Source organism: Trichoplusia ni, chromosome 22 (genome assembly GCF_003590095.1).
Source record: "Trichoplusia ni isolate ovarian cell line Hi5 chromosome 22, tn1, whole genome shotgun sequence".
Taxonomy (NCBI): domain Eukaryota; kingdom Metazoa; phylum Arthropoda; class Insecta; order Lepidoptera; family Noctuidae; genus Trichoplusia; species Trichoplusia ni.
The window spans coordinates 4,415,757-4,440,585 of record NC_039499.1 but is presented as its reverse complement, the minus strand read 5'-3'; the positions used below and the strand labels follow the sequence as shown (position 1 = coordinate 4,440,585).

General features: G+C 38.0%; 1 protein-coding gene across 2 annotated transcripts; it reads left to right on the top strand.

Annotated features, from left to right (window-relative positions):
• The first annotated feature begins 321 nt into the window (after window positions 1-321).
• LOC113504598 lies at window positions 322-22,307 on the top strand. Of its 2 annotated transcripts, none has more exons than XM_026886983.1 (9): window positions 322-432; window positions 10,596-10,760; window positions 13,886-14,051; window positions 14,412-14,560; window positions 14,646-14,775; window positions 14,859-17,103; window positions 17,181-17,328; window positions 17,725-17,860; window positions 19,778-22,307. In XM_026886983.1, the coding sequence occupies exons 1-9, from the start codon at window positions 343-345 to the stop codon at window positions 19,957-19,959; spliced, it is 3,411 nt and encodes a 1,136-aa protein (XP_026742784.1). In that variant the 5' UTR covers window positions 322-342; the 3' UTR covers window positions 19,960-22,307. The 2 variants fall into 2 exon arrangements, with proteins under 2 accessions (XP_026742784.1, XP_026742785.1); XM_026886984.1 differs by having other exon boundaries at window positions 19,740-19,944.
• The last annotated feature ends 2,522 nt before the right edge of the window (window positions 22,308-24,829 follow it).

Here is a 24,829-nt window from a genome sequence, read left to right as displayed (position 1 = left end):
TTGGTAAAACACTGGTACTTAGCTGAAACCGGTTGCACTGGTAGCCGACCCCAACATAGTTGGGAAAAGGCTAGGCCGATGATGACGTGCATGTGAATTTTGGTTATGCAGTTAAAATAGAACCTACATTTTTGAGGTCACAAATTGCTCCATACATTTTTTCTAAACACAGTACAATTGTTGTACTATGAAAATGAACAGATATTCATAAAACTAATGAAGTTACACCTCTTTGGGATCGATTATATTACATCATTGATCCTAAATATTTACAAAGAGATAATTAGTCAACAATTGTTTTTCATAGTCACCTTACATTAATGTTTATTATATTGTTGCAGGATGGAAGAGACAGTGCGATCGCTGCTGCAATACAAGAGCCGCGTGGAAACTCTGAAGCAGGAGAAGGCGTCTTTATCATCAGCACTGGAGGTAAGCTCAACTTTGTATTAACTGTACTATAAACTGATCTTCAGAGACTTGAAAAGCTTTGATGAAATACGAAGAGTCTTGCCCATTAGTTATATAAGACAATAACACCTATACGCATGTAGGTATACTATAAATGTATTATCAAATATTTCTAAGTCAATCTATATAAAATGTCTCTGATCTGAAAGTATTCAAATTACATTCTTAGTAATTTGTGGGCTACCTAGGAAGTGGTGGCGGAAAGGTCTAATCTTTAAACTAGAGTGATCTGGTACCAGGCGGCCCAGGATAGAGAATCGTGGAAGGATTTGGGGAAGACTTTTACCCAGCACTGGGACACAATGGGATATAAAACGTCGTTCTAAATTACTTCTTAATAATTATGAGCTTCGATTTTGTCAATGCTACTATCTCAATTCAATCGATCTTTACCGGCATCTCGAGTCCCAGACGGGTTTTACGACATCGAGACCAACCCACGTGTATAAACCCATAAAATACCTATAAAAAACTTATCTTCATCGGGAAAATTCTTCAGCAAATATCCTATAAACTGCGGAATTAAAAATTCACAAAATACCCTGCTATTTCCCCTGTCCAGTGTAAAATGAGCCTGCGCCTCCCTAGGGTTGTATTAAAAAAGGTTACTTTACGAGTCTTTGTTAAACTGGCGTTTGAAATATAGACTTTTGAAGAGGAATCAAATACAAATATTCAAAATATTTCATTACTGTATTGTTCTCTCCCCTACTTTCCAATGGAGTTGGGCTCATGGTGAATAAGACAGACATACAATGGACCTTTCCATCCGTGATGTTTGTTTCCGATCCGATTTTACGGGTAACCGTTTTTGTTTTGTATTTAATACAAATAAAACTAATATTCGAAACAGAGACGAAGAAAGAACACGACCATTTAACACATTTTCATAGAAGTATCCATATCTTTCAATATTGATAAATTAAGCCGTAAATTATTCGCTTATCTAACCGTTAATTTCCGCAAAGGTTTTCCGCAAAACTAGTGCTTCCATAGCTTCCTTGTTTATTTAGGGAAATTTGAATCCTTTAATCCCTCTGTATAGCAGACCTCTGCTTTGTACCAAATGTTTTGCCCTGCCCTTCTCAACCTCTTTCTCAAGCGTGGATCTGCTAGTAGAGATTCTTATAAATTAAACAGGTACATCTAGATCTACATCTTTTTAAATATATTTTTTCAAGAGCAAAATAAAACCCTATAAAAATTTTCGTATCCATCATAATCATGTACTTTCATGTTAATAACAGTGAAATAGTTTTAGATAAAAAAACGTTGACATGAATGTATCAATATTTGACAACCCGTATTTGAAATAGTTTGTTACATATTTTTTGTTTGCGTACTACTCTCAGCTTGTATTTTGACAAGTTGTTGGCAATACTGAAAACAAATATAACATTTTTTACGAATTTTAATTAAAACTAGGTTTTGTTTGAATTTAAGCTACAATAGGACAGATTGCACTCAAATATATCTTTGAAAACGTCATGTATAGATAGAGTTACAAATAGACAGATTGCACTCAAATATATCTTTGAAAACGTCATGTATAGATAGAGTTACAAATAGATTAAATAAAGTTACTGTTAAATAAATAAATTATACGTCCATGTAAGACACATTTAAGGCGCTTTAATTTTAATTCCATATTTCTCAAATTCATGACTGTACAAATGCAACAACTCTCTCAAAAATAAAAAAGCTAACCAGACGCGAGGAGTAAACAAATTTTTTCACCTGTTCAAAAAAGGAATTTCAAATATTCGCCCGTGTATATTCCGTCCCGTTACGTACGACGGTCATTGTGCGTTCCCCTACGTATCTGATATTTTGAATAGCGGATGAGAATTTTGATTTTTCCATTTCCCGTCACATTTTGAATGATATTCGTAGTATTCGTACCTGTTCGCCATTGTGTTCTACCCCTATACTTTGTACCGTCTTTTGAACGTCCTCGTGTGGATGGTCAGAGGTATGAAGATATGAATATGAATTTCTTGTACTTAATGCCAAAGATTTTTTCCTTTAAAAAGTTACGTTTGACATTAATATAGGTTATTGTTTAAAAAGCTACTGTGCTTTCTTGATGTAGAATGAATAAAGATATTCCGATAGTGCTCATAAATCTAAAATAATAGCTTCGTCTATTTCTGCTGAAAAAATTGAGAGGTCAGGAGAGGGAGATTTTGCAATGCTAGTCACTAAACCATAGCATGGGAGAGGCCTATGTCTAGCAGTGAACAGGGATGAGTTAATGATAAATGAATAATAATTACTAAACATAGTCACTTGCGTAGTTTTAAATACAAAATAGTGTAGCATCAAATAAGGGTCATGCCACTGTAATAAACAGTGTTCATACTCGTACAAAAGTTACCTCTGAAAGGAAAATAAAAGGAAAGAAAATAAAACTAAGCCCGAAACAGGATTCCCATTTCACTCTACAAACGTAATCTTCTTACACAATATCCATTACAACTACACCACTGCACTAGATCACCACTTATCAAGAAAACCACTTGCACCACTAATTACGCAAAAACGTCTCCCCTCGGACGCGATCCGTCCATAATCCCTCAAAGAACGTCCAGCTATGGCCGGTACAATACAACCAGAACCGGTTTGAGCCGCCTCGCCCCGCGAGATCAAAACGATAATTATGAAATTAAAGGAAGCCGTTAGGATGACAGGGATCAAGTTATAGTGGTTGTTTCGTTAATTAATTCGTCTATCTGGGGCGGTTATGATCCAAAAATGATCGCGTGTCCCCCACTGGTCGATAAATGTTCTTTAATGTCCTTAAATGGCGTCCAATTGGGAACAGGCTGCGTTTGTTGTTGTTTTCTTCGTGAATGCTCCGCGCTTCACTTTGAAGGCTCTACTTATTAAAGATATTAACGCGCTTGAATTGTTTTGTTTAGGCTTAAGGCTTTATGTCACCGAAATAATGAGCATATTGAATAAAGAGAAACTTATGGAGTGTCTTGCCGGTTCTTCTCCATAAGAATGAAATTTTGGAAAAGTACATCTAGTCAATCCTCGAACGTTTAAAAATTGCCTGGAAAACGGCCTACTCCAGATGAAAACTTTTGATTTTGACTTTATGAAGACTGTGCCTAGCTGGTACAGGTAGCACTTCCGAAAACTGTTATAATTCTGTCGAAAAAACTACATTCAACAAAAAAAAAATCTCGAATGCAAAAAACTTATCAGCATCACCACTTACAAAACCAAAGTAAAAAAATGTCGCCATAACTTTCACTAAAACAAAAACCTCTCTCATGCACACTCGGGATCAAAAAGGCACTTTAAAAAGAGCAGTTCCACACTCTAAATATGACACTGGTAGTTACCCTTTTGGCCGGCATGATGACAATAGAAAAATACAGCGAACAGTAATAAAAGCCCTGCGATCGCATGCGAGTGTGTTGACGCCTTAATGTTATACACACTGAAAATGTGAGTGTGGATCAAATTGTGAGCGGATTCGGAATAGCTATGGAGTTAGTGGTATAGAATGGATTAAAGGTTTAATATGAAGGGTAGATAGTAAAATAATAAGTTTTCTTTTTTGTCAATGAGTTGAGTTTTAACGAAGTTTTTAATCTAGTAAGGTACCTGCTTTAAAAACTACCTGCTTTAAAATCATTAGATATAAGGAAAATCTGAAAATTCAGCTAGCTAGCAAACTACCTAAACATCACAGCCATTTTTATTGATGAATTAATATTCCTCGAAAAAAAGGTAAAAATTAATCATAGCTTTGAAATTGGTCACTTTTGTGTACATCATAATGCCATCACTTAGACCTCCACACACACATTCAAAGAAACTTACGCTAGAACATTAAAATGGCGGCTACCGGGAAATCGGGTATGCACAATAGCTGGGGTTTCCCGCTTTAAAAGCCCTCCCCACTAAACAATAATTCAGCTACCCCGCAGAAGTGCAAGGGCGCAGTAACCGAGGGCACTCCGATAGGGTTGCGGTTCAAAATCGATAGTTTAAGCTGACTAATAAATAACTACAGTCTTTCAGTGTTAAAAGTTTAACTTTTGATTTAATTATATACGATAGTTGATTTTAAGTTTACTTGGAGAGTCTTATTAGCTTATCTTTATAAAGAACAGATAAAACACTTTCTAGATGAAAACTGTGAAAACCATACTAGACTATCGTGTTTGTAAGCCAAGCTCATTCATACGTTTGTTCTAAGCAATTAAAAAACAAACGAAGCCTTATTTTATTATAACGACTTACAAGATTGCATGACATACAACTTCAACATCAACTCGAAATATAAAACTCCTTTTTTGGAGAGATTGCCATTGCTATTACCTAAATATTGATGACTCAAACGTATACTCAAACCCCATTCACTACATTCAATAAATTAAAAACTTAACTGTTATTTGTCTGTACCTGTAGGTAGATATTATTTAAAACTGTCGTTGCACCCCTGCTGGCCCCGCAGGGGTCTAGGGTGCATTTATCTGCCCCCGACTGCCCCCGCCCCACACTCGCCTACTAATTGTGTTTGTCTGTTAGTCGGTTATGTTATTTGTAAACGTACCTTTTAAGGATTAACATAATATATGTATAAGTAATGACGAATGACTAGTATGTTGATGCTGTTGTGATGAATTAAAATGAAAGGGCGTTTCTCATGAATGATACAGACAATACAATTGTAATTTATTTTATGGGCCGACTAAATTTAATTGATATCTCGATAAGAAAGATATACATGAGACAATATGAATATTAAGAGACAGACGAAAATATTACCTATTAAAATTTTAAATCGTAGAGATGCTCTACAATACCTTGCAAACAACTCCTTCTTATGAACCTAATCTTTACAAATTACACGTGTAAAAGAATATTTGACGAAAATTATTTTCTCTCTTGCCGTTTGAAGAGATACGACCATATTCGTACTGAACAAAATGGTGTCTAAAATCTCATCGCAACATAATCCTTCTTATAACAGTGTCGCAAACGGTCCTACAAATATGCACTAACAATCAGTTAAAATAACGTTCTAACCACAAGATAAATAAATAATACAGTCTCCTTTATTTCCCCAGCAAATGCCGTTTTTTGTATATTTTTACGCAGTAAGATGTTACTATAATGACAAGGATTGTTCGCTTTGGCGCCGCGTTGGCGGTTAGCGACATCCATAGACGAGGAAAAATATCTTAGATAAACATGTTATATTAAGTTGCTTGTTTATGCTCTATTTCCGGGGACGACCCATATAATGGCAGTCTGCATAAGTTAGGACAGCACTATACATTTTATGTATTTGGGTTACCATCGGTTTCGTAAAAAAAAGAGATCACGATTTGTGAGATATTTTTTGTTTCGGGGTAATTGGTTCATGACAATCCAGAGTATTTAATGTTTTCTTTAAACAATGTTATGATCATGTTAATGATTTAGTAATTGAAATTTAACAAGACAAACTTGAAATATGTTAAATCAAATCACTTTATTTCCAAGAAGTGCGGTAAAAAATAAAGAAATTGCAAGTCTTCAACATTCCTCAGCCAAATTAATATTGAAACTAATACGAGCATTATGCAGTCACCCAAAGACTTAGAAATAATCAGATAAATCGAAAAACTTAAACCAAAACATAAAACCTAATTAGTTTTCAGTTCAATTAAAAAACAGCAGTACAGAAAGACAACATCAAAAAACCGCTAAAGCTTAAATCTCATCTCGTAATATGATAAACATCCAGAATCCAGATTGCAATATCCTTGGAACGTTAACCGTTGCATTTTAACTGCAAGACAGCAAGTTATTCGCAACAGACAGAGGCGTCTTCATAATTACGTTACCACCGGCCCACCATAGTTATGCTAACGAAACCAATTAGCTCGTGTCCAATGAACCGTGCGATACGATTTGGTGTGGCAGGTTTGTTAATTAATATTGTGAAATTAGATGTTTTGGAAATTGTGATTACGCAGCAATGATAGTTTTTATACATACAAGCTTTTTTTGAGTATCATTGTATGTATGCTGTAAGAGCTAAATATGACACTTTGCATGTCTGAATATTTATTTCGAAACGACACAATCTTATTTCATTTCCGGATGTTTTCAGGTATATAATTTAGAAGTATTTCCAAATTTTCTGTAAAATGTATTCGAATTACCTTGGTAACAAAGCCATATAATGTTTAAGTGTAGACCTATGTACTGTGTGTCTTTGATTGAAATGAAATACTTCAGTAAGTCTTTTCATAAGTAAGTAATTTACTAAATTTTTTTTTCAATAATGCCATAATATAATATTCTTATGCAAAAAGGACGTATGTACTAACTAACCTTTCTTCAGTCTAAGAAGTAACCTTGTAAAGCCGTAACTTATGAAACAACGGAGACACACTAGGTAGCTATTACGGCCACAGGATGCCAAACTAACTCGCCGCATTCTATGATAAGATAATCCTACTAAATTGGAAACTAGCGCCATCTATACAGCGACGCCGGTACTATGAATTATTGATGGAATAATAAATCTTTACCAAATGAAATGAATAACTTAGATATAACCTTGTTATGTGTAAAATAAATGTTGATTTTCAGTTGTGACATTTTTGATCTTGGTTTTTGTAACATGATAGGTATGAATTGAAAAAGTGAAATTTTGTAACACCGGGGAACAGACGAAAATGAGGAATGTCAAGAACTAGAAGTAATTTGAGATGGATTTAATTATCAGATTACGCAGAATTTACATAAACAATTGCAGAAATGATTGCAAAAACGAAACCGTTGTATACTATCTTTAAGTAGTGTGTAGTTGAATAAAAAAGCTTACCTATTGTGCAAAAGAATACTCCCATTAATCATAATTATCACATTCATTTCCTTACATCCAAAAACGCAAAAAAACAAACACAAATACTAGGCTAACACACAAAACTAAAACCTCTAGTTAACTACAAAATATATGAAACAATTCTCTCTAATACAAAGAGGCAAATACAACCTATTAGAAAGAAACTACATCGGTTATACACCCCCTCTTTAGTTCCGCGTGACCGAACATAGCTAATGATGTCTACACTACAGGCCGTAATAAATGACCGCACTTTAAGCCTCATTTAGACAATACGAGAATATTTCATGCACGTTGCCAATACATTGCGGGGTATACAACTCAGATTTCCAAAGGAGCCGGACGCCGGAGGAACATAGCCGCCAATGTATGACGACTTAAACGATTTTTCCATGTTTAAATCAGCTTTAATTCTTGTTATTGTCGTGAATGCAATCAGTGAGGTTATGTGAAATAATGGAAGGGTGAGGAAAGTATCGATTTTGCGTTTTCGTCATTAATCTTGTGATTCGCAAGTTTTTGATGACTATGTTTTGTTGCTGTTAATTTGTGGTTGGCTTGTCACTGTTGCGGATTTGTTGTCGCTTCGGTGATTATAATGGTGCGTGAAAATTAGAGACGTTAATGCTTAATTAAGTGAAATCTTTAAGCCATGGTGATGGTTGATAATTTGTGTTACTTGATACAACATCAAGTAATTAGATATATTGCAGTCTTTTATTCGTGCAATTGCTGCATCGACAGCTGCCTGGTATAGGGTCATCACGCCAAAGCCGCTAAACATGCAAAACGCTACTAGCATTTTTGTGATTTTGCCACGAATTGATCTTAGTCTAGGTTGACTTCAATATTAATAAATCCCTCGCTGCACAAGGATTAGTTTCCATAAAGCGGGTTTCGTTGAAAATATATATATATCAATCGTTCTTTTAAACCATAAAAGTGTTAAAAAAAAAACTTAAGCCGCTGTTAATCTAGGTACCAAGGAACAAACAACACGAAACTTAGTAACATTGTCTTAATACACAGCCTTTTAAGAATTTCATGAAAACTTACATTAAAGTCATGACTAAGTAATGGCTTTCCATACAATTTAAATGGCGTTGACAGTTGACAAATCGTGGCCAATGTCAACGTTTGTGATTTACACTAAAACTTGTGCTGTTATAACAGAAACATAACTAAGTCACTAACTACGGGACGCGTAATAAACAACAAGCAATTAATAAATAAATGTTGTTTTCTTTATAAATGACCAATTTTCGTGTCGACTTGTTGCGTGTAGTTTTCATCAATACACATACAGGTGAACGAAATTAAGTCTGTTACTTTCATTTGTATGATAATTTAAGCTAACCTTTTTGTTGTATTTTTAACACAATAATTTAAAAACATAAAAATTTAGTCACAGATCCTAATTTTAAACTGGGAACGTTTATTTTTTGACAAGTGATGTCACTTCGACTTGGTCTTCAAAACATTGGAGCGATTGACCACAGACCACAAATATCTTAACTAATTGTAGTAGTAAAAATTATTTATTTTTCTAAGTTTATGTTAATAAATATATATTAAAAAATCTAGAAACGAAATGAAATTGAAAACCCCAACATCTTTATAGAAAACGTTAGTAAAACACTTATAGAAAAGGAAAGCATTTGACATTGGCTGAATGCCAAATTCTAATGCTTAAAAAAGCCGGCCAGATTATTTTCTTTTTTTTTCAGTTTCAACGCCGCGAATGCATTCCATTTTACATTTTACGAAACGTTTCGGATAAAATCTAATATTTAGTCAAAGAAGGTTATATGATATTCAATATGAAGTAAGTTTACCGAATTTTATTCGGAGTTTCAGATCATATTGTTTGTTTTATGCTACTTACCAAACTCATTTCAGTTCTGTGATAAGAACAAATAGTATCCATTAATACAGCCTCACTCCACCCCGTCTTATAGGAAAGCAATCAAGCATACTCTTCACTTTAATTACCCTGATCTCAAAACATCTGCGGTTCTAATTCAAAATATCAATTAAATTGTCTAAATTAAGATGGCAAAATGGCGTGGGTTCATAAATTATTTTATTCAACGTTCAGTTAATACGACTGTCAATCAATGTGTTCTTTTTACTAAGTGGAGTTTAAATTAACATGAAAACAAAATGGAAGTTCATAGTAGGCATTTGACCTCTTTTAATTTATTTCGATGCCATTTATGTTGCAAAAAAAATACGGTTTCCATAACAATATGTGACATTGACACAAGCCATCAAACGTGATACAAAACATAAATGTTTTTAAATCAAATTATCACACAATTTTAAATAAATCTTTCTCCATTTATTGTAAGTAACCCTTCATTCAATTAATATCATGAAAACGCGTCTAGACTTTTTCACCTAGAAACTGTGCTCATAATTATATGCTGGCTAAATTGAAAGCGCCTCGCCATTCACAGCTTACCCTTTCAACGCTTATCAACCGCGTGTTGTTTCAGACATACAGACAAACAGATTCGTTGTCTCGCCCTCACTTGATGACTAATGAAAACCTCGCACCGTATTGAGATCACATTAAATATGGACTTTATTTCTAAATATTAAGACTGAAAGTCCTCTAATTTGGTTAGTACGCGAGCATATCAAATATCAGTAGAACCGTGACTCCGAATTGAAATGCTCCTGAGTGTTGTCGTTTGTGCAGGCGCCGCGGGGCAGAGTGGGTCAATTCACACTGGTTTTGTTTGTCGAGAGAACGCGGGCTTAATTAAGAGTGTGAACGATGGTCCCTTTTCGGGGGTATTTTTTTAGTGAAGCGGTTCTGACGACAGGAGTGGCCGTGACGTTTTGATGAGTGAGACTGAAAAAATATTGCTGTGGGCGATGGAAAAGCTTGTTTTTTCCTTTTTCTCGCGTCAAGTTATTATTAAACAGTTATAATTTTATGCCGCCTCATTTGAAAGCGAGTAAAGAAAACGTAAACAAATTGTTTTGGATAAACAATATCGACAGGATGAAAATTAATGTTACCTTCATAATTTGTTTACTTTGGACCAGTACAAGTCCCTCATATTTATTCAGAGTCTCTCCAACAAGTTAGGTTTTTAGCCCTTGTAACTTCACATACTTTAGTTACTAACTTACTACAGATACTTCTAATCCTGGCCGCTGAGAAATCCATCCAATCCAACACGTTAAACCTTCGGACAGCTAGCTTTTTTCATCATCTTCGGGAAGGCCTATAGCATGCGTGTTATTGCAGGCATCGGCAGCGCACTACCAGAGCCAGCTGAGCACGCTAGGCAGTGAGAACGAGCGGCTGCACAGCCAGCTGTCGGCGCTGTCCGCGGGGCTGGGCGCCGGCGAACACGAGCGCAGGCTCGACGATGTTGCACAGCAGGTCGTGCGCGCGCTGCTCTCGCAAAAGGTCAGAAAACTTCAGATTGCACATCATTCTTGGCAAAAGGTTGCTTAACCCACTTTCTCCAAAGGAGCACAACAAAACAGGCACATCACTACTCAATATCATCAAGTGACGACATCCCCGTTGCCTCTGGATTTTGTCATGTACTATGTACGACTATCTAAAAATTGGGATAACTTTTGGCTTTCTCAGTTGTACACAGCTAAAAATTGCATAAGGTAAGTTGCAGAAGTCGAGGGAATTGTTGCTGCAAATATTTATTTGTTTATCACTAACACGCAAATTTTGCTAACTTTTGCTTTTATAATTATGCCCTAGGATGTTCGTCATTTAGGTATTCTTCTTTTCATCAGATAGCAAAGCTGTAAGCGTTCTCGTAGAATGGAAACATTATATTGACTACATACATAAAGTTTGTTTGGATACTCGGAAGCTATTCTCTATTTTTAAATCGCTTCTTATTTTATGGTTTACAGCTGTTTCCATACGGAACCAAATGGGCAGTTGATTTTGATGTTCATTAAACTTTACAATTTCTTGCTACGCATTTGATGTGGAAAAAAACCCAGTTCATTTCCATTGTGATGGTCGTTCACAGAACATTAAAACGGGAAAACAGTCGACAATGTTAATCTGGGAAAAAACAAATGTCTATACGCGTAATCCCCGCCAGCATTAAGATGCATCCCGGAAATTGTTTTCTCATAATTATAGTCGCCCTTGTATCCGCGCCCGTGGATTATGTGGTGCCTACATTCGCACATAAATCGCACGAAATGGGACACTTCGGCCTTAGCTGGCACCGTAATAATTTCAGAAGCCTGGCCCACTATAATCTGGGCATAATCTGTCCGATAATGCGACCGTTTGTGTTTAAATCCAGTTTGTGAATGGCCGCCATGTTGTTGTAGTTTTGGCGGGAACGCGCGCCAACTTTCCTGATAAAGATGGCGCCGTCTGCAGAACACGACCGCTTTTGATCGTTTTTGAAAGTTTGACGCCCCTGTTTGCACGTAACGTTGGAAAATTTAAATTTTGGTCATAAAACGTTTTTTCGATGGAGCATTTTACTATCAGGTTATAAAATGAATTATTTTAATTAAAGATTCTATAATATAGTCTCATGAAACACATCACCAAACCTCACAAAGTAGGTACGGCTTCTACATTAAAATAAACACGTTAACAAGATTTCTACCAAAGAGCTGATGAAAATCTAGTCATCAGTTCGCAAATCCCTCTCACACGTGCTACGAATTTCATCAATATTCTAATCAATTACCCCGCACCAGTGTACAACTCTGCTATGGAATTAACTTGATAATTATCTAGCAATCAACGTCGTCAGTGATTACAAGTGATGGATGCTCATATCCAGTTTATTGATATCACATAACATAAATATATAGACCTATACGTATGTAGATCTTAATAATTGTGGGTAATGGATGAGTAATTAAAGAGAGCATGTGTTTCTCCGGGGTAGAGTTAGGTTGTAAATGTGGGAATTTGAGATGGTGACTTGTGTTTATTATGCTCTATTACTCTTGGGTAGCAATTTACTGTTCTAGTAATTAATTTACTCATTTCTGTAGTGTAGGGAAATTGTAAAATAAATAGTTTGTTTGATAGGCAAAAAAGACGCTACATTAAAATTACACGAAATTTATGTTTATTGAATGATTTAAAACTATGTGATCGTTAGCCATACAATTTTCCGCCATATTTTGAAGAAGCATAACGATATAATTTCTTTTATAACCTCTAACATTAAATTTAAAGAGAACATATTTTTCTCGAAAGATTTGATATGAATGCAAACTTTTCTAAATGGAAATAAGCCGTTTCCTAGCATATAAAAAGATTGGTAGGTATAATAAACCCGTTAAGACATACAAACACACAAATAAGAAAGTTTCAAGCTTCCCAAAATAAATATCACAGTTTACTTAAAATAATTAAATTAGCCGTTTATTAATAGAGTTTCTTGCGACCGCCCGCCATTTTATCTCCAAAATAAGTTATCTTCGTCCCCCTTCAGAATGTTCAGAGTGACATTACTCGTTACACTTAAATCCTTTCTGTCTTAATGAAAATCACTTAAAATGTATAATTCTACTCCATTAATATTATTTATGCTTTATTAACTTTCAAAGTTTGTGGAGATCTTTTAATTAAAACTTATTTGTGCATATTCTATGTTTTAATGTCGACGAGTTTATGTTACAGTTTTAAATAATTCGGTTTATTAACGTACACCATGAAAGTAAATAAATATTATTATACATACAAATTGTCAATCACTCCACACTCTAACTTACAGGTCCACACTTCTAACAAGAACACTGAGATCTTCTATTCTATCAAATACCTACATATTTTAGATCGTTTAATTATTCATTAATAACGCACTTACTCTAAGATTATTAAACCGGATACTACACGTATGTTGGTATATATTATCCAAAATACACCTCTGCGTAGATCGAAGAGACATAACATCCTCATCTTACATCCCGGAGATCCCCTATAATTCCTGCCCGTCAATTACCCAACTCGAATTTAATTTAACTAATGAAGCATAATTAAAATGTACGCGTTTATTTCGTAGACGTTTTGACGAGACTGGGGGTAGGGGGTAAGTACGGAAAGTTTTCACGTTGATAGCTGTTTAGGAATACTCTTAATAGATATTTCGAGATTTCGACGGTATTTTGCGTAGATTTTGTGCAAGATTTGGGGGATTGTTTATGTTTGTTGTGGATGGTCGCTTGCAACCAGGATAGGACGGTTATTCGAGTAAGCCCTGTGTTTGGTAGTGTCCAATGAATAGATTTTGCTGATAAGAGTGAGCTAACTAATTCCACTTTAGTAGTACTAAATAACTTATAACTGCAATTTACTAGTAACTGTCTGTTTATACCGATGTGTTCATTTTAATAATACGAGTGCTAGGGCTGAAGTATCTTCATGTGCAACAAGCAATGTCTCTAAATAGTTCTTTAATAAATTAGAACTCTACTTCACATAACAATAACGACATTAATGACACCTATCTACCAAATGGAGATTGGAACATTGTTGATTTCGATGTCCATATTTTCACAATTCCCCATTTTACTTGACAGAGCGTCCGCGAAGAGCTGGGGTGCGCGCGTGCACGTATCCGCGAGCTGGAGGCACAGAACCGCGCCCTGAGCGCGCTGCTCGTGCGGCAGCTGCGCCCGCAGCCGCGACCCTCGCCCGCCACGCCGCACACGCCAATCACACCGCACACGCCAAGGGATCTACAAGGTAACTTTGGAAACATTATTAGAGCCCTCACTATTCAGAGCGTCTTGCAAGAAAGTAACTACTCGTTGACGTACAGATTAATCAGAAAAGGCAGAAAAACAGGGAATCTAGGCTATCACAGTGTGCCACCACTTACACCATTTACCATAGTGTGGTCGATATTTTTTTTTTAATTTTCGACTCTCCTGATTCTTGAGTCCTGACACCCATTGTGCGTGTGATGTTCCCGATTAAACTATTGGTGTGCCTTAATGACCCCTTCACCTTATTTTTTTTGTAAGCGACGTCACCCCTAACGTTGCCCCTTAAACATATGTAGTTAAGTAGTTGTAAAAATAATTTTCTTCTGTAACTTTCCAGTGCACTTGGTAGACGTGGGTTCGTGCGGATCGCTCGTCTCGTTTCGGGACTCCCCGCCCCCCTCGGCGCCCGCGCCGCAACCTCACCCCCTCAGTCACGACGACAAGCGTAGACATCAGATACTCGCTGACATTTGGACTGAATTAAAGGTAATTTAACATCACAAACTAAATGTGTATTTTTTAAAATCTGTTAATGTAGACAATCTATATCACTCTGCTGCTACCGCTTCAGGGTCTGGAGGTTACGCCAGCGAACCTGGCTCGGGCACTGTCGGCCGTGGACCCGACGCTGTGGGCGCCCCCTACCCGCCCGCACACGCTCAGCCTCAGCATGCCGCAGCCTAATACCGACCCAGTTAGAGGTAACACAGCAAAATAAACAACACAACAAAAACATGACATATTTCTAACTAGTGTTGTAACTAATAAACAAATGTTCTTATAGGGGCCAGTGGAGATAAAGCAACTGAAGAAGAAAGCGGTGAAGTAGGAGAGGCGGGAGCCGAGTCCCCCGAGAGCGGCGCCAAGGACGAGGGCTACTCCACCATGTCCAGTGACGTGCAAGCCGACGCCTCACGACAGAGCGACCACGCTGCCGACAGAGCCTTGCCCGACCTTAACGAAGCGTCCGACGAAACAGACAACCAAACTATTGTCTCCATCAACCCCAGGGAATCTCGAAGACACGCTAGACTTTTAGCTGAAGCAGATTATATCTACTTCCCCATAGGAGTCGCCTTTGCCGGCGTTCGAGGCAGCTACCCGCCGTCACGACCGGTCCTGCCTTTTCAGCATGTAGTCAGAAGCTTTTCCGACTCACATCTCTGCCTGAAACTCATCGCTGGAACAACTTGCCCGACCAGCTGCCTAGACAGCCCATCGCCTAGCTCTGGTGTGTTAGTCCTAGATCTGAAACCATCTCCCGAACGACCGTTGAGACGAGCAGCTATTGCTTCGACGACAAGCTCTGAAAGGGTGTCGTGGGGGAGTACAGTAGATGAGCGCGCCGATGGTTCACAGTTTGATGCCGACTATGTTCAACACTGGTTGGAACTGGATGACGCAAGATCAGCTCTACAACAGCGACACCGAGACTTAGCTGATTTAGAATACGACAGAGCTGAACTTGAAGACTGGAGTTTATCATTATCATGTGAAGATCTCAGGGATAGGCAGTCACCCTTTGCAGAAATAACGACGCCAGGCCAAATATCTTTGTCAACATTACCGAGCATCAGAGAAGACGACGCGTTGGAAATGGAAGAAGACGTCGGCGACTGCCTGTGGAATGATTGTGGGTTTGCTACTATAGAAATAGATGAATGCAGAATAGCCGATGACCCTGATACGTCAGAGAAAAGATGGGACTGCAACGGAACACATTCTCCGGGCGGGTCTTGGTCTAGTGCTTCAGACGCACCTGATAAAAGGTCTAGCACAGCGTTGAGTGAAGACGGTGACTGTGCTAACGTCGGTCTAGACTTCACAAGAGATTTTTATCGTCTCGTGAAATATGAGAGCACAAAGAGCTTGGCGTCAAATTCTTCCAGAGGTATTCCGGCACCAGACACGAGCAGTCATTTGAGAATCCACGATGTACAAGCAATGGCTTTGCAAGATAGAGAGGTAGCATTGCAGAACGTTCTGCATTTTATTGCTGAACAGCAAAAATATTGTAGGGATAGGGAAGAGTCTGATTCCATGTCATCGAGGCCTTTGTCAGAGATCAGGGAACTTCCGCCACCGTATGCTGCGGCGGACTTTGATGATGACTCGGTGGGTCCCCGTAGCGAAGTTTCGGAAGACAGGCAGAGACCTGACTCCTTCGGCAGCTTCTCAGAGAACGACTCGTGTGACGTCCTGCACGGCGACCGGCCGAGAGTTGCCTTTTGTGATACTGTATCCGAGCCACGGTCCACGCCGAGATTCATCGAACGTGAGGATCCCTATGCGGAGTCCGAAGATTACTACGACGAATTTTCTAGAGTTGAAAATGCAGAGAACGAAATCGATGCACGTCATCTTATAAAAGTCCAAAGAAAAAATGAAATTAACAAAAGCATAGATACGATTGAATCAGTTGACGTCGAAGAACATTCTCTGCCGCCGTTCTCTCAAGTGAAGGACGATAAGCCGAGTGATATTGAATCTAGTCGAAGTGTAGATTACAATTCAGCTCTAAAAGAAAATACGGTCAACATCATGTTAAACAAGCAATCGCCGATGGAGAGGGAAGTGGAGCAGTGCTTAACGAAATCGTCCAGTTTTCCGTACACTAGCAACGAAGAGATATCCTTAGTTGAAGAAGTTTTGAATGCCTGTAGGAGGAGCACAGGCGCCTTAGTTCCTGTCCCTGAAGAGGAAGAGGGGTCCTCCCCAGAGACGAGCTCTCCTCAAATGACTGAATCTAACACAACAAGCACGTCTACTGCTGAAACTGTGATAGTAAGTAATAGGAACGACGCCAAGGAGGGGCGGCTGCGAGAGAGGAGCCGGATCCCGACCTTGATGGGGGGGAAGAGGCCACCGTCATCCCCCAACAGAAATAGGTCGAAGATACCTGTTGTTGATAGAAGTCGGCCTAGCACTGCGCAGGGATCGATCGCTGAACCGATCATTGTGAAACAAGAACACACGCTGAGTTTCCATGAGGCCGCCACTTCGAAAGATGTTATTGAGGAGCTCAACAGGTAAGATTACCACCACCGAAAGTCCTTTGGTTTTCTCGCTGAAGATGTTATTTTGAACACTTTTTTTGTTTTTACAGAATGATTCGCCAAAGTGAAAGCACGCCAGGCACTAGCGAGGTGAAGGCAGAGGAGGGGGACAAGGCGCATGCGCAGAAGGACAGCGCGCTGTGGGCGCCCACGGGCTGGGTGCATGTCGAGAAGGACATAGACTTCAGTGATCCTAAGGTAGACATCTTTTGTTTGTCTATAAACATTTGTTACATTTTTTTGAGATTTATTAGAAGTTCGAATGAATTATAAAACAAAAAAAAGAACCACCCTAAGTTCTGTTCTTTTTGTTGATGAAATCTCCTTAAATGAATCGTAAGCTGAGTTGAAATTGGCCTATGGGTAAAATATTTTAACTATCTTTTTTATCGTCTACATAAAATACATTAATCATTTGTCTGGTTTTCTAAGTTAAAGGCCTGTAATTCTGTATAGTCTGGGACCAGAGGGCAATGTGTATATTATTCGTCATCATTCCATATATCTTCTTCGGATGGGAAATCCTCAAATAACTTCTTCCGCAAAGGGAGATCATTACTATGTCTAATGCATCCCAATTGCAATAATTTCCAGGCCCGTGCCAACCTCCTGGACGTGATGCTGGCGTCCAGCGACTCGTCGCCGTCGTCGTGCGGCTCCTCCCCGGCCGAGCCGCCGCCGCCGTACTCCCGTCTGCATCGACTGCATCGCTCCCGGAGACAGAAGACAGGTAACTATCACAACATGGCCAGAGGATCTACAAGCACCTCTTAAAGTAATACTGTTGCTTTGTGAAAGAGACGTAGATATGTACAATGTAGCGCTTCATCTCACTTCCACATAGGAACAAGATGGCGTCCTCTTTGTACACTTCAAGATTCTTTTCCACATCAGCAACAGTCTTGCTTGAAAAGATGGATGTAGGTCCTCGAGTCTTATTCTTGACATTTTGAAAACATTATATATTTTGTATTCTGATGTCCCTATTATTCCCTTTGCAAGTGATATTTCTATTCAAGTTGATATTGATAAAAATATATGACAGAGATTTAACTTAATATTTAATTACGATTCACTATTTTGTTAATAGACTTGTCACTTCTATATAATTTGTGACTTTGATTAACTATTGTAGAAACAACACTTGCCTGAAAACTGGCTTTCCTCACAACACTAAATTAAATCTTTCTGTTTTAAAAACAAGGTCTTCCATTAAAAATATGTATTATTATTTTAATCGTGAATGAATCAACCCCTGTTTTTAGCTAATTTAATGAGATACTTGAATACTTTGGTGTTATGAGTAGAGCCTGTTTTTGTTTCTATGACTCCTGTATAAAATGTCTTTATGGGTACCGTCCAATACGTAAATTCGTACTGTTATTGCACCATGATTCAACGAATCGAAGATATTTTGTTCAAGAGTCATGGAAGTACACAGATGTGTCATTTGAATTGGATAATTTAGAGACAAATAATGTTTAAGTCTTTTATTCATTAGCTTATCGTTATCCAATTTAATTGGCACATCTATTATTGCTACATTTAATATGTTTTTTTAATAATAAAGTTTCCCTTCCGTCTTTTCTCAATATTTTAATTTGCAATGTTCCATAAAATCAAGCAAAAATGCTCTTTCATTTCTTTTGGTTCTGTGACATTGTCCATTTTTCTTTATCTGCTTTTTTATGTTAAACGTTAAATGTAATTTTATTTTACCTAATTTCTACCTCCCCTTTATGGATTAGCTTAAATATTGCAATTCTCGACAAGAGCTTATATTTATTATAGTTAAAATACAAAGTAATTATTATTAGTAGTAGTATTAGTAGTTAAAATACTAATTACGAGCAATTTATTTTGGAAGCTTTGTATTTTAACACTAACTTTCCAAGTGAAAAATATTTTATTTACATTTGACGTTTTTCTACTCCGCACAGATTTTAGATCGCAATAGAAATAGATTTTTATATTGAATTTGCATGTATGAACAGAAATTAAATAAATAGGTAACCTTTAGATTTTCTTTTTCCGGTTATGAGAGATCTGTGCGGACTTATGTGTCATGTCATTTCATGTTGTCTGTCGTCACGTCCAGCCACGTCACTCGTTTCCGCTCTCACTCACACGCACCATCTCACTCTATCGCCTCATTCAGAATCGAGCGTCATCTGGCAGGCGACGCCTCACTCTCAACTCTTAAAAAACTATAGAAATTGAATTATTATTCAAAATTACTATTTTCTTTAAAATCTTGGCATTTGGTGGAAAATTAAAAGTTAATTTCAATAAATATATTCGAAAGCTGAGAAAAATTGAGAATTCATAGGGTTCGCACACTTAACAGTATTTTGAAGAGTAACCTTGTAATGCAAAGCATTGAACAGACTAGTTTGTTTTGTGACATGGTGTGCGCGCCCTTGACCCGTATTGTAACGTAACAAAGCCATGAGAGCTCCGTAAAGAGAGGCGGTGCTATACGTGAGTATAGCTCCATCTCTCTCCCGGAGTGATGGCGGCCGTGCGTGTCAAGACGAGTCGCTCGCTCGGGTGAGGTGTGGCGCGTGTGTGGGCGGCGTGGCGCTGGCTCACGCGTGTTTGTCGGCCAGAGGGCGCCCGCGTGTAGTCTGACGCTCGTGTTGCGCAGCGGCGGCGCTGCGCGTGCGCGGGGGGGGCGGCCTGCTGCGGCTGCGGCGGCCCTCCATCCTCGGCCGCGAGGGCTTCTTCGTGCGCTACGGCGAGCCCGAGCGCGCCGCCGTCGCCACCTTCGACTTCCTCGACGACCTCTCCGGCGGATCCTCCCCGGAGGCCCCCAAAGACTGTACCTAAATTAGCAATAAAACGCGTCCCAGATCGTTATATTTTTCTATGTCGTTGTGATAGTCCGCGGCGGCGCAGACGGTGACGCCGCGCGTGTCGGCCGGTACTCGCGCCGGGCTGCAGCTTTTTAGATACTTCTGCTTCGAAATCTAGATCTCGTAGGTGTCGTAGTGCTCACTTTGGATTAGTAGTTCTATGACGAGGCACCTAGTCTTTTAAAACAAATTCTTCCTAGATGTTCGTTAGTGGGTGTGGGAAGACTAACGTCAAGGCACGGATGCGATGATATGTATAATTGGTAAATTGTTTAGTTGATACGCGGCTGACTAGTTCAGCAATAATGTTAAAGCGACTGGCGCGCCTCGCGATTGAGGCTCATGAGTGATTTGCGCTTGGCAAGATGGCCGCTTGGCAAGATGGCGGCCGCGTGGACGCGGGCTGCGGGCGGAGACGGCTTCAACATTACTATGTTTATTTGAATCGATTACTTCTTGCGTTAACTTGCTTACGCTTCGTACCAACGACCGACAACTTAGGTAAGAAGACGAAATAATTAATTGACTAAGTGATTGAAAGCTGCGGCCTCGAAGTAATGTGATATTTTTTGTATATACTGTAAGTCTCACTTATTTTCATATACATTTAAATGGATTCCTTTCTAACCGAACGAAGCGTTAACGTCGGAGGTATTAGGTGGAGTTCTGTTTAGCAGACTGTGCACCACACGTAAACTGGATCGCGCGCATCGACCACTCACCTCTCTTTCGCACAAGCGTATTGAGTAACGAGTTGGAGAGGGACAGCCGGCTCGATCGCGCGATCGCAGCGTAATAATCATAATAATAGGTACTTATGTAAATATCGATTACTATTTACTTATCGATCTAGTAACTACTTATTGGTTAAAGAATAGTCATCTATAACAATCGAATAACCGTTTATAAAGATCCATTAAAATCGAAGGGTACTAAAATATGTTAAGTGTATGTATATAATTATTACGACGTCATCGATATGCTATTTATTTGTATCATTTGCGTATTGTCGATCTTTTCTGTGTATACCTAGGTACATATCATGAATTGTATTATTTATTAAGGCAACGATACCCTATTATTTTTATTGTTTAGATAAAATTAACAAGCGGTCGTGGTGTAACAACATGTTTCGTATGATTACTTTTTCTACGGTCGTTCTTAAAGACGTAGAAAACAGGTCTAACAGACTAAATACCGGAGTAATGTAAGAAATTACATTTTCTGTGCTACAATTACCACACGCTTGTTATTTTTATCAAGACCGTAGCGTCTCGCTATTATTTGCTATCCATAAAATTATCCTGTTTGGACGCGGTTATGAACCTTGACAGAAATGTACACTTTAATTATATTGTTATTTTAATGGCTGAACCAAAGCAATTTTACACGAAACTATTTTCGCCGCCACTTGTTACGCTGCAACACTGTTCCTTTTTCGATTGGCAATTATTTCATGCCCAGCTTTTTTTTTAATGGTGAAGAATGAAGACAATAAAGGAAGATTTATACCTATTATTAATTAATGTAAACGAAGCGACGACTCGATCGATATTATCTAAAATATTAACTTATTTAGTGTAAGCTACTAATGGCTACGATGTAATGCCTAATTTGAAATTTAAAAGACGTCCCTTTGTTGTTTCGGATACACACACGGATGCATGGATAAAGGAATTTAGGACGTTTCGTGAATGTAACTTGTAAAAACAATTATTATCGACATAATTAATGTATATCTTAATTTTTAATGTTCATTTAAAATTTATCTTCGATATGTAATGTAACGAATTTATACAATTGTAAACATATTATTATATTGTAATCCAGTGTTTGTATCCAAACAAGATGTGTAAATCCTTATTAGTAAGTTACTACAAGTAAATTCTTAAATCTTCAGAATAAACTGGAAACAGCAGTAACTGTAGTTGTATGTAACGTTGTTCAAATGTAAACAATTATTTTTGTTAAACGACCAATCCGTTATCCTTGTCATTTATTAGTGTCACCGTCATTAAATTAAAAAAAAAACGAATATACATTTGTCATGGCTGTAGTCCATGTATTTAATCGTAGGATCCTAAAGGTACTGTGATTGGTAACTACCACTGAACTCTGGAGCACAATTGGAAATGTTATGGTAAAAATAAAACGTGGTACTTGTTCGGTATTGGGTGCATTTGTCGGTAAATTTTAACCTAAGATCTAGAAATACTTGACATAGGTAGGTACTTTGAACAGTACAAAATGTGTAGAGTAACAGTATAATTTAATTATCTACTATTACAGATGGGTTCAATAAACGATTCCGTTCCCAAATTATAAGTTTTGTTTTAATTATATCCCTCAAATATTCAGCATGTTATCCTGTTGCTGAATTTTGCCAACATTCAGTAGGTACCTACACAAACGTCAATTCTAAATTCTCCTCTGATGGGAAGAGGCATTTGCCCAGCCGTGGGACATTTACAAATATACTAACTTACATCCTAGCAAATTGTTATTCTATTATTTTAGCATTGATTCTGAAAATAATACAATACTTTTGTAATCGCTTTTCTTTTTGCAAATTCAAGTAATTTACCACAGATAAAGAATTGAGCAATATATTTAAATTACTGTCCTCTTTCCGTGATTCAGTACATGGAAGTGATTTTAAGCTCACCCTTGAAAAATCTCATGTGTTTTTTGTAAGTACCGGTAAGTATAACAATCTAGAGTCTCTAGGTCTCTGGTGGTAAAAACTGCGGTCAACATCGGCATCGGCGAGGTACCTGTCTACAACTGTGTATTTTAAAAGTGGGTAAGATCAAAACTGAGGCATAACAAGTATGTAGGCTTTATGTTAAACATTATCAGTGAGGGTAGGTATTTTATTATTATTATTTTATTTTTATTTGTTAAATATACAATTACAATATGTAGTGCTCCACAAAACCGGTTTATCGGTTTATCTGTGGACGAGTCACAATTTAGTTAAGTTTGCACATAGTCCCGGCGCGCAACGTAGTACCCTCATACTTATCTATAGCAAAAATTTTCCATGTTCAGTCAATGTGCGACTTTACCTACTTCTGTCCACGAATTACACGAAATCTCTGTGTTAAAACAACTCAAGTTAATCTACGCAGCGAGCTGAGACGAAACAGAGTTAGAAGGAACTAGCAAACTATGAGTGACGCTCATTTTGAATTGGTTTTTCTGCTTACCTTCCCTTATCGCAGCAAAGTTTTTCTGCCAGGGTATATATATATATCCACTTATAAAATAAAATATATACTATACAATACTAATACTCGCAAATATTACCTCAAAACTACGAGCTAAATCAATAAAACACGTAGGTCAACTCGTCCCCAGCCAAACGCCGATAGGTCACATATTATAGAATAGCAGAATAAATAAAGTTCAATACAAGGTCGGTCGGTAGCCTGCCCACATGGAGCTACCTTTGCATATTTTAGGTCCACATTAACTAAACATTGATAAATGCTGATAAGAGACTTACGTACGATGTAGCAATTAGGTCGAACTGAACGTAATGGGCAGCGGGTTCGTAATTACAGTTATTTTGTGATAATGACTACTAGCTACGTCATTGAATGTATGACGTCACTATGTGTTATTGTTGTGTGTTGAGTTCCTAGAGATTATCGGGGCTAGATACTTAGTAAGATTTCCAATCATTCTTTTATCACGCTTAATCATTAACTTTCAAGAAATTGTAACATTATCTGTAGGTGCTAAAAGTGTTATAGATAGGTAGGTTTCAATCTAGATCTAGGTATCAATTAGGGCTTTGTAATTGCCTTCATGGAAGCTATAAAAGTGAAAGTTAATGTTATTACAATGCAACTTAGTTCGATATCGTGATTATATAATGGCCTCAATCCGGGTAATGAGACCTTACTAACTGATTTATATCTAGCCATGGCCCGAAATTACATTAGTGCAGGCATTTTATACAAAGTGAGACTTTCTGTCATAAAACTCAGTTTAAAATGAAACGTGACTACAAGTTTAAAACAACACAAAAGATTACCAAATCAATTTTACCACGCAAATAAATCAGTCGTTTATTTATATTTATAATAAATAAATAAAGTCAAAAGTTTGCAAGTGTGTAGGTATTAACTCATTTTACGCTAAAAAACCTGAACTAATGTTGACAACATTTAGAGGTAGCTAACATTGCTGACACCTTCAACGGAGATACCACGGCGACAAAAAGGTTATTAATATTGCCTACAGCTCACAGCTAAGTTGTTACCAGATAAACACTAATACAGGTCAGCCAGCCTGCGTGTCGCCGGTCGCACATATTAGCTGACTAATTGCCGGCACAAAGCAACATCATGCCAAACCTTAATCAGTAATACTGATTGTTGACATGCGTCACGGAGGTGTACGTGTGAACAGTCAAGTGCTCCGTATCGTAAACGGTAAACGCAGGCTGGTTTCTTTGATGACTGTAGGTACTAATACTGCAATTGTAGCCACAGATATTGTGGTTTTTGTTCTGTCCATGGATGGGTACTCCATACCATTACCTACGTTACGAGTCCCTCCAGATTTCGGCAGGCTTGTTGGATTGTGCATCCCGGCTGTTATTTATACATCTTTTAGGGTATTTAGAAGTTAGAAAGTCTGACTACCAGTCTAATTAAAAGGTATCGTGTTGCCCAGGTAACTGGATATGGAGGAGCGGCTGCCTGTCTGACCTAAGGAGGTCAAACAGGCAGCCGCTCCTTGTAAAACACTGGTACTTAGCTGCGTCCGGTTAGACTGGAAGCCGACCGAGCTGTAAAAAGGCTAGAATGGTGATAATAATGTTAGCATCTACT

Coding starts and splice junctions, on each gene's coding strand:
- LOC113504598 (XM_026886983.1), top strand. CDS start 343: ATGGAAGAGACAGTGCGATCGCTGCTGCAATACAAGAGCCGCGTGGAA. Junction 433..10,595: donor CTTTATCATCAGCACTGGAG/GTAAGCTCAACT, acceptor GTGTTATTGCAG/GCATCGGCAGCGCACTACCA. Junction 10,761..13,885: donor GCGCGCTGCTCTCGCAAAAG/GTCAGAAAACTT, acceptor TTTACTTGACAG/AGCGTCCGCGAAGAGCTGGG.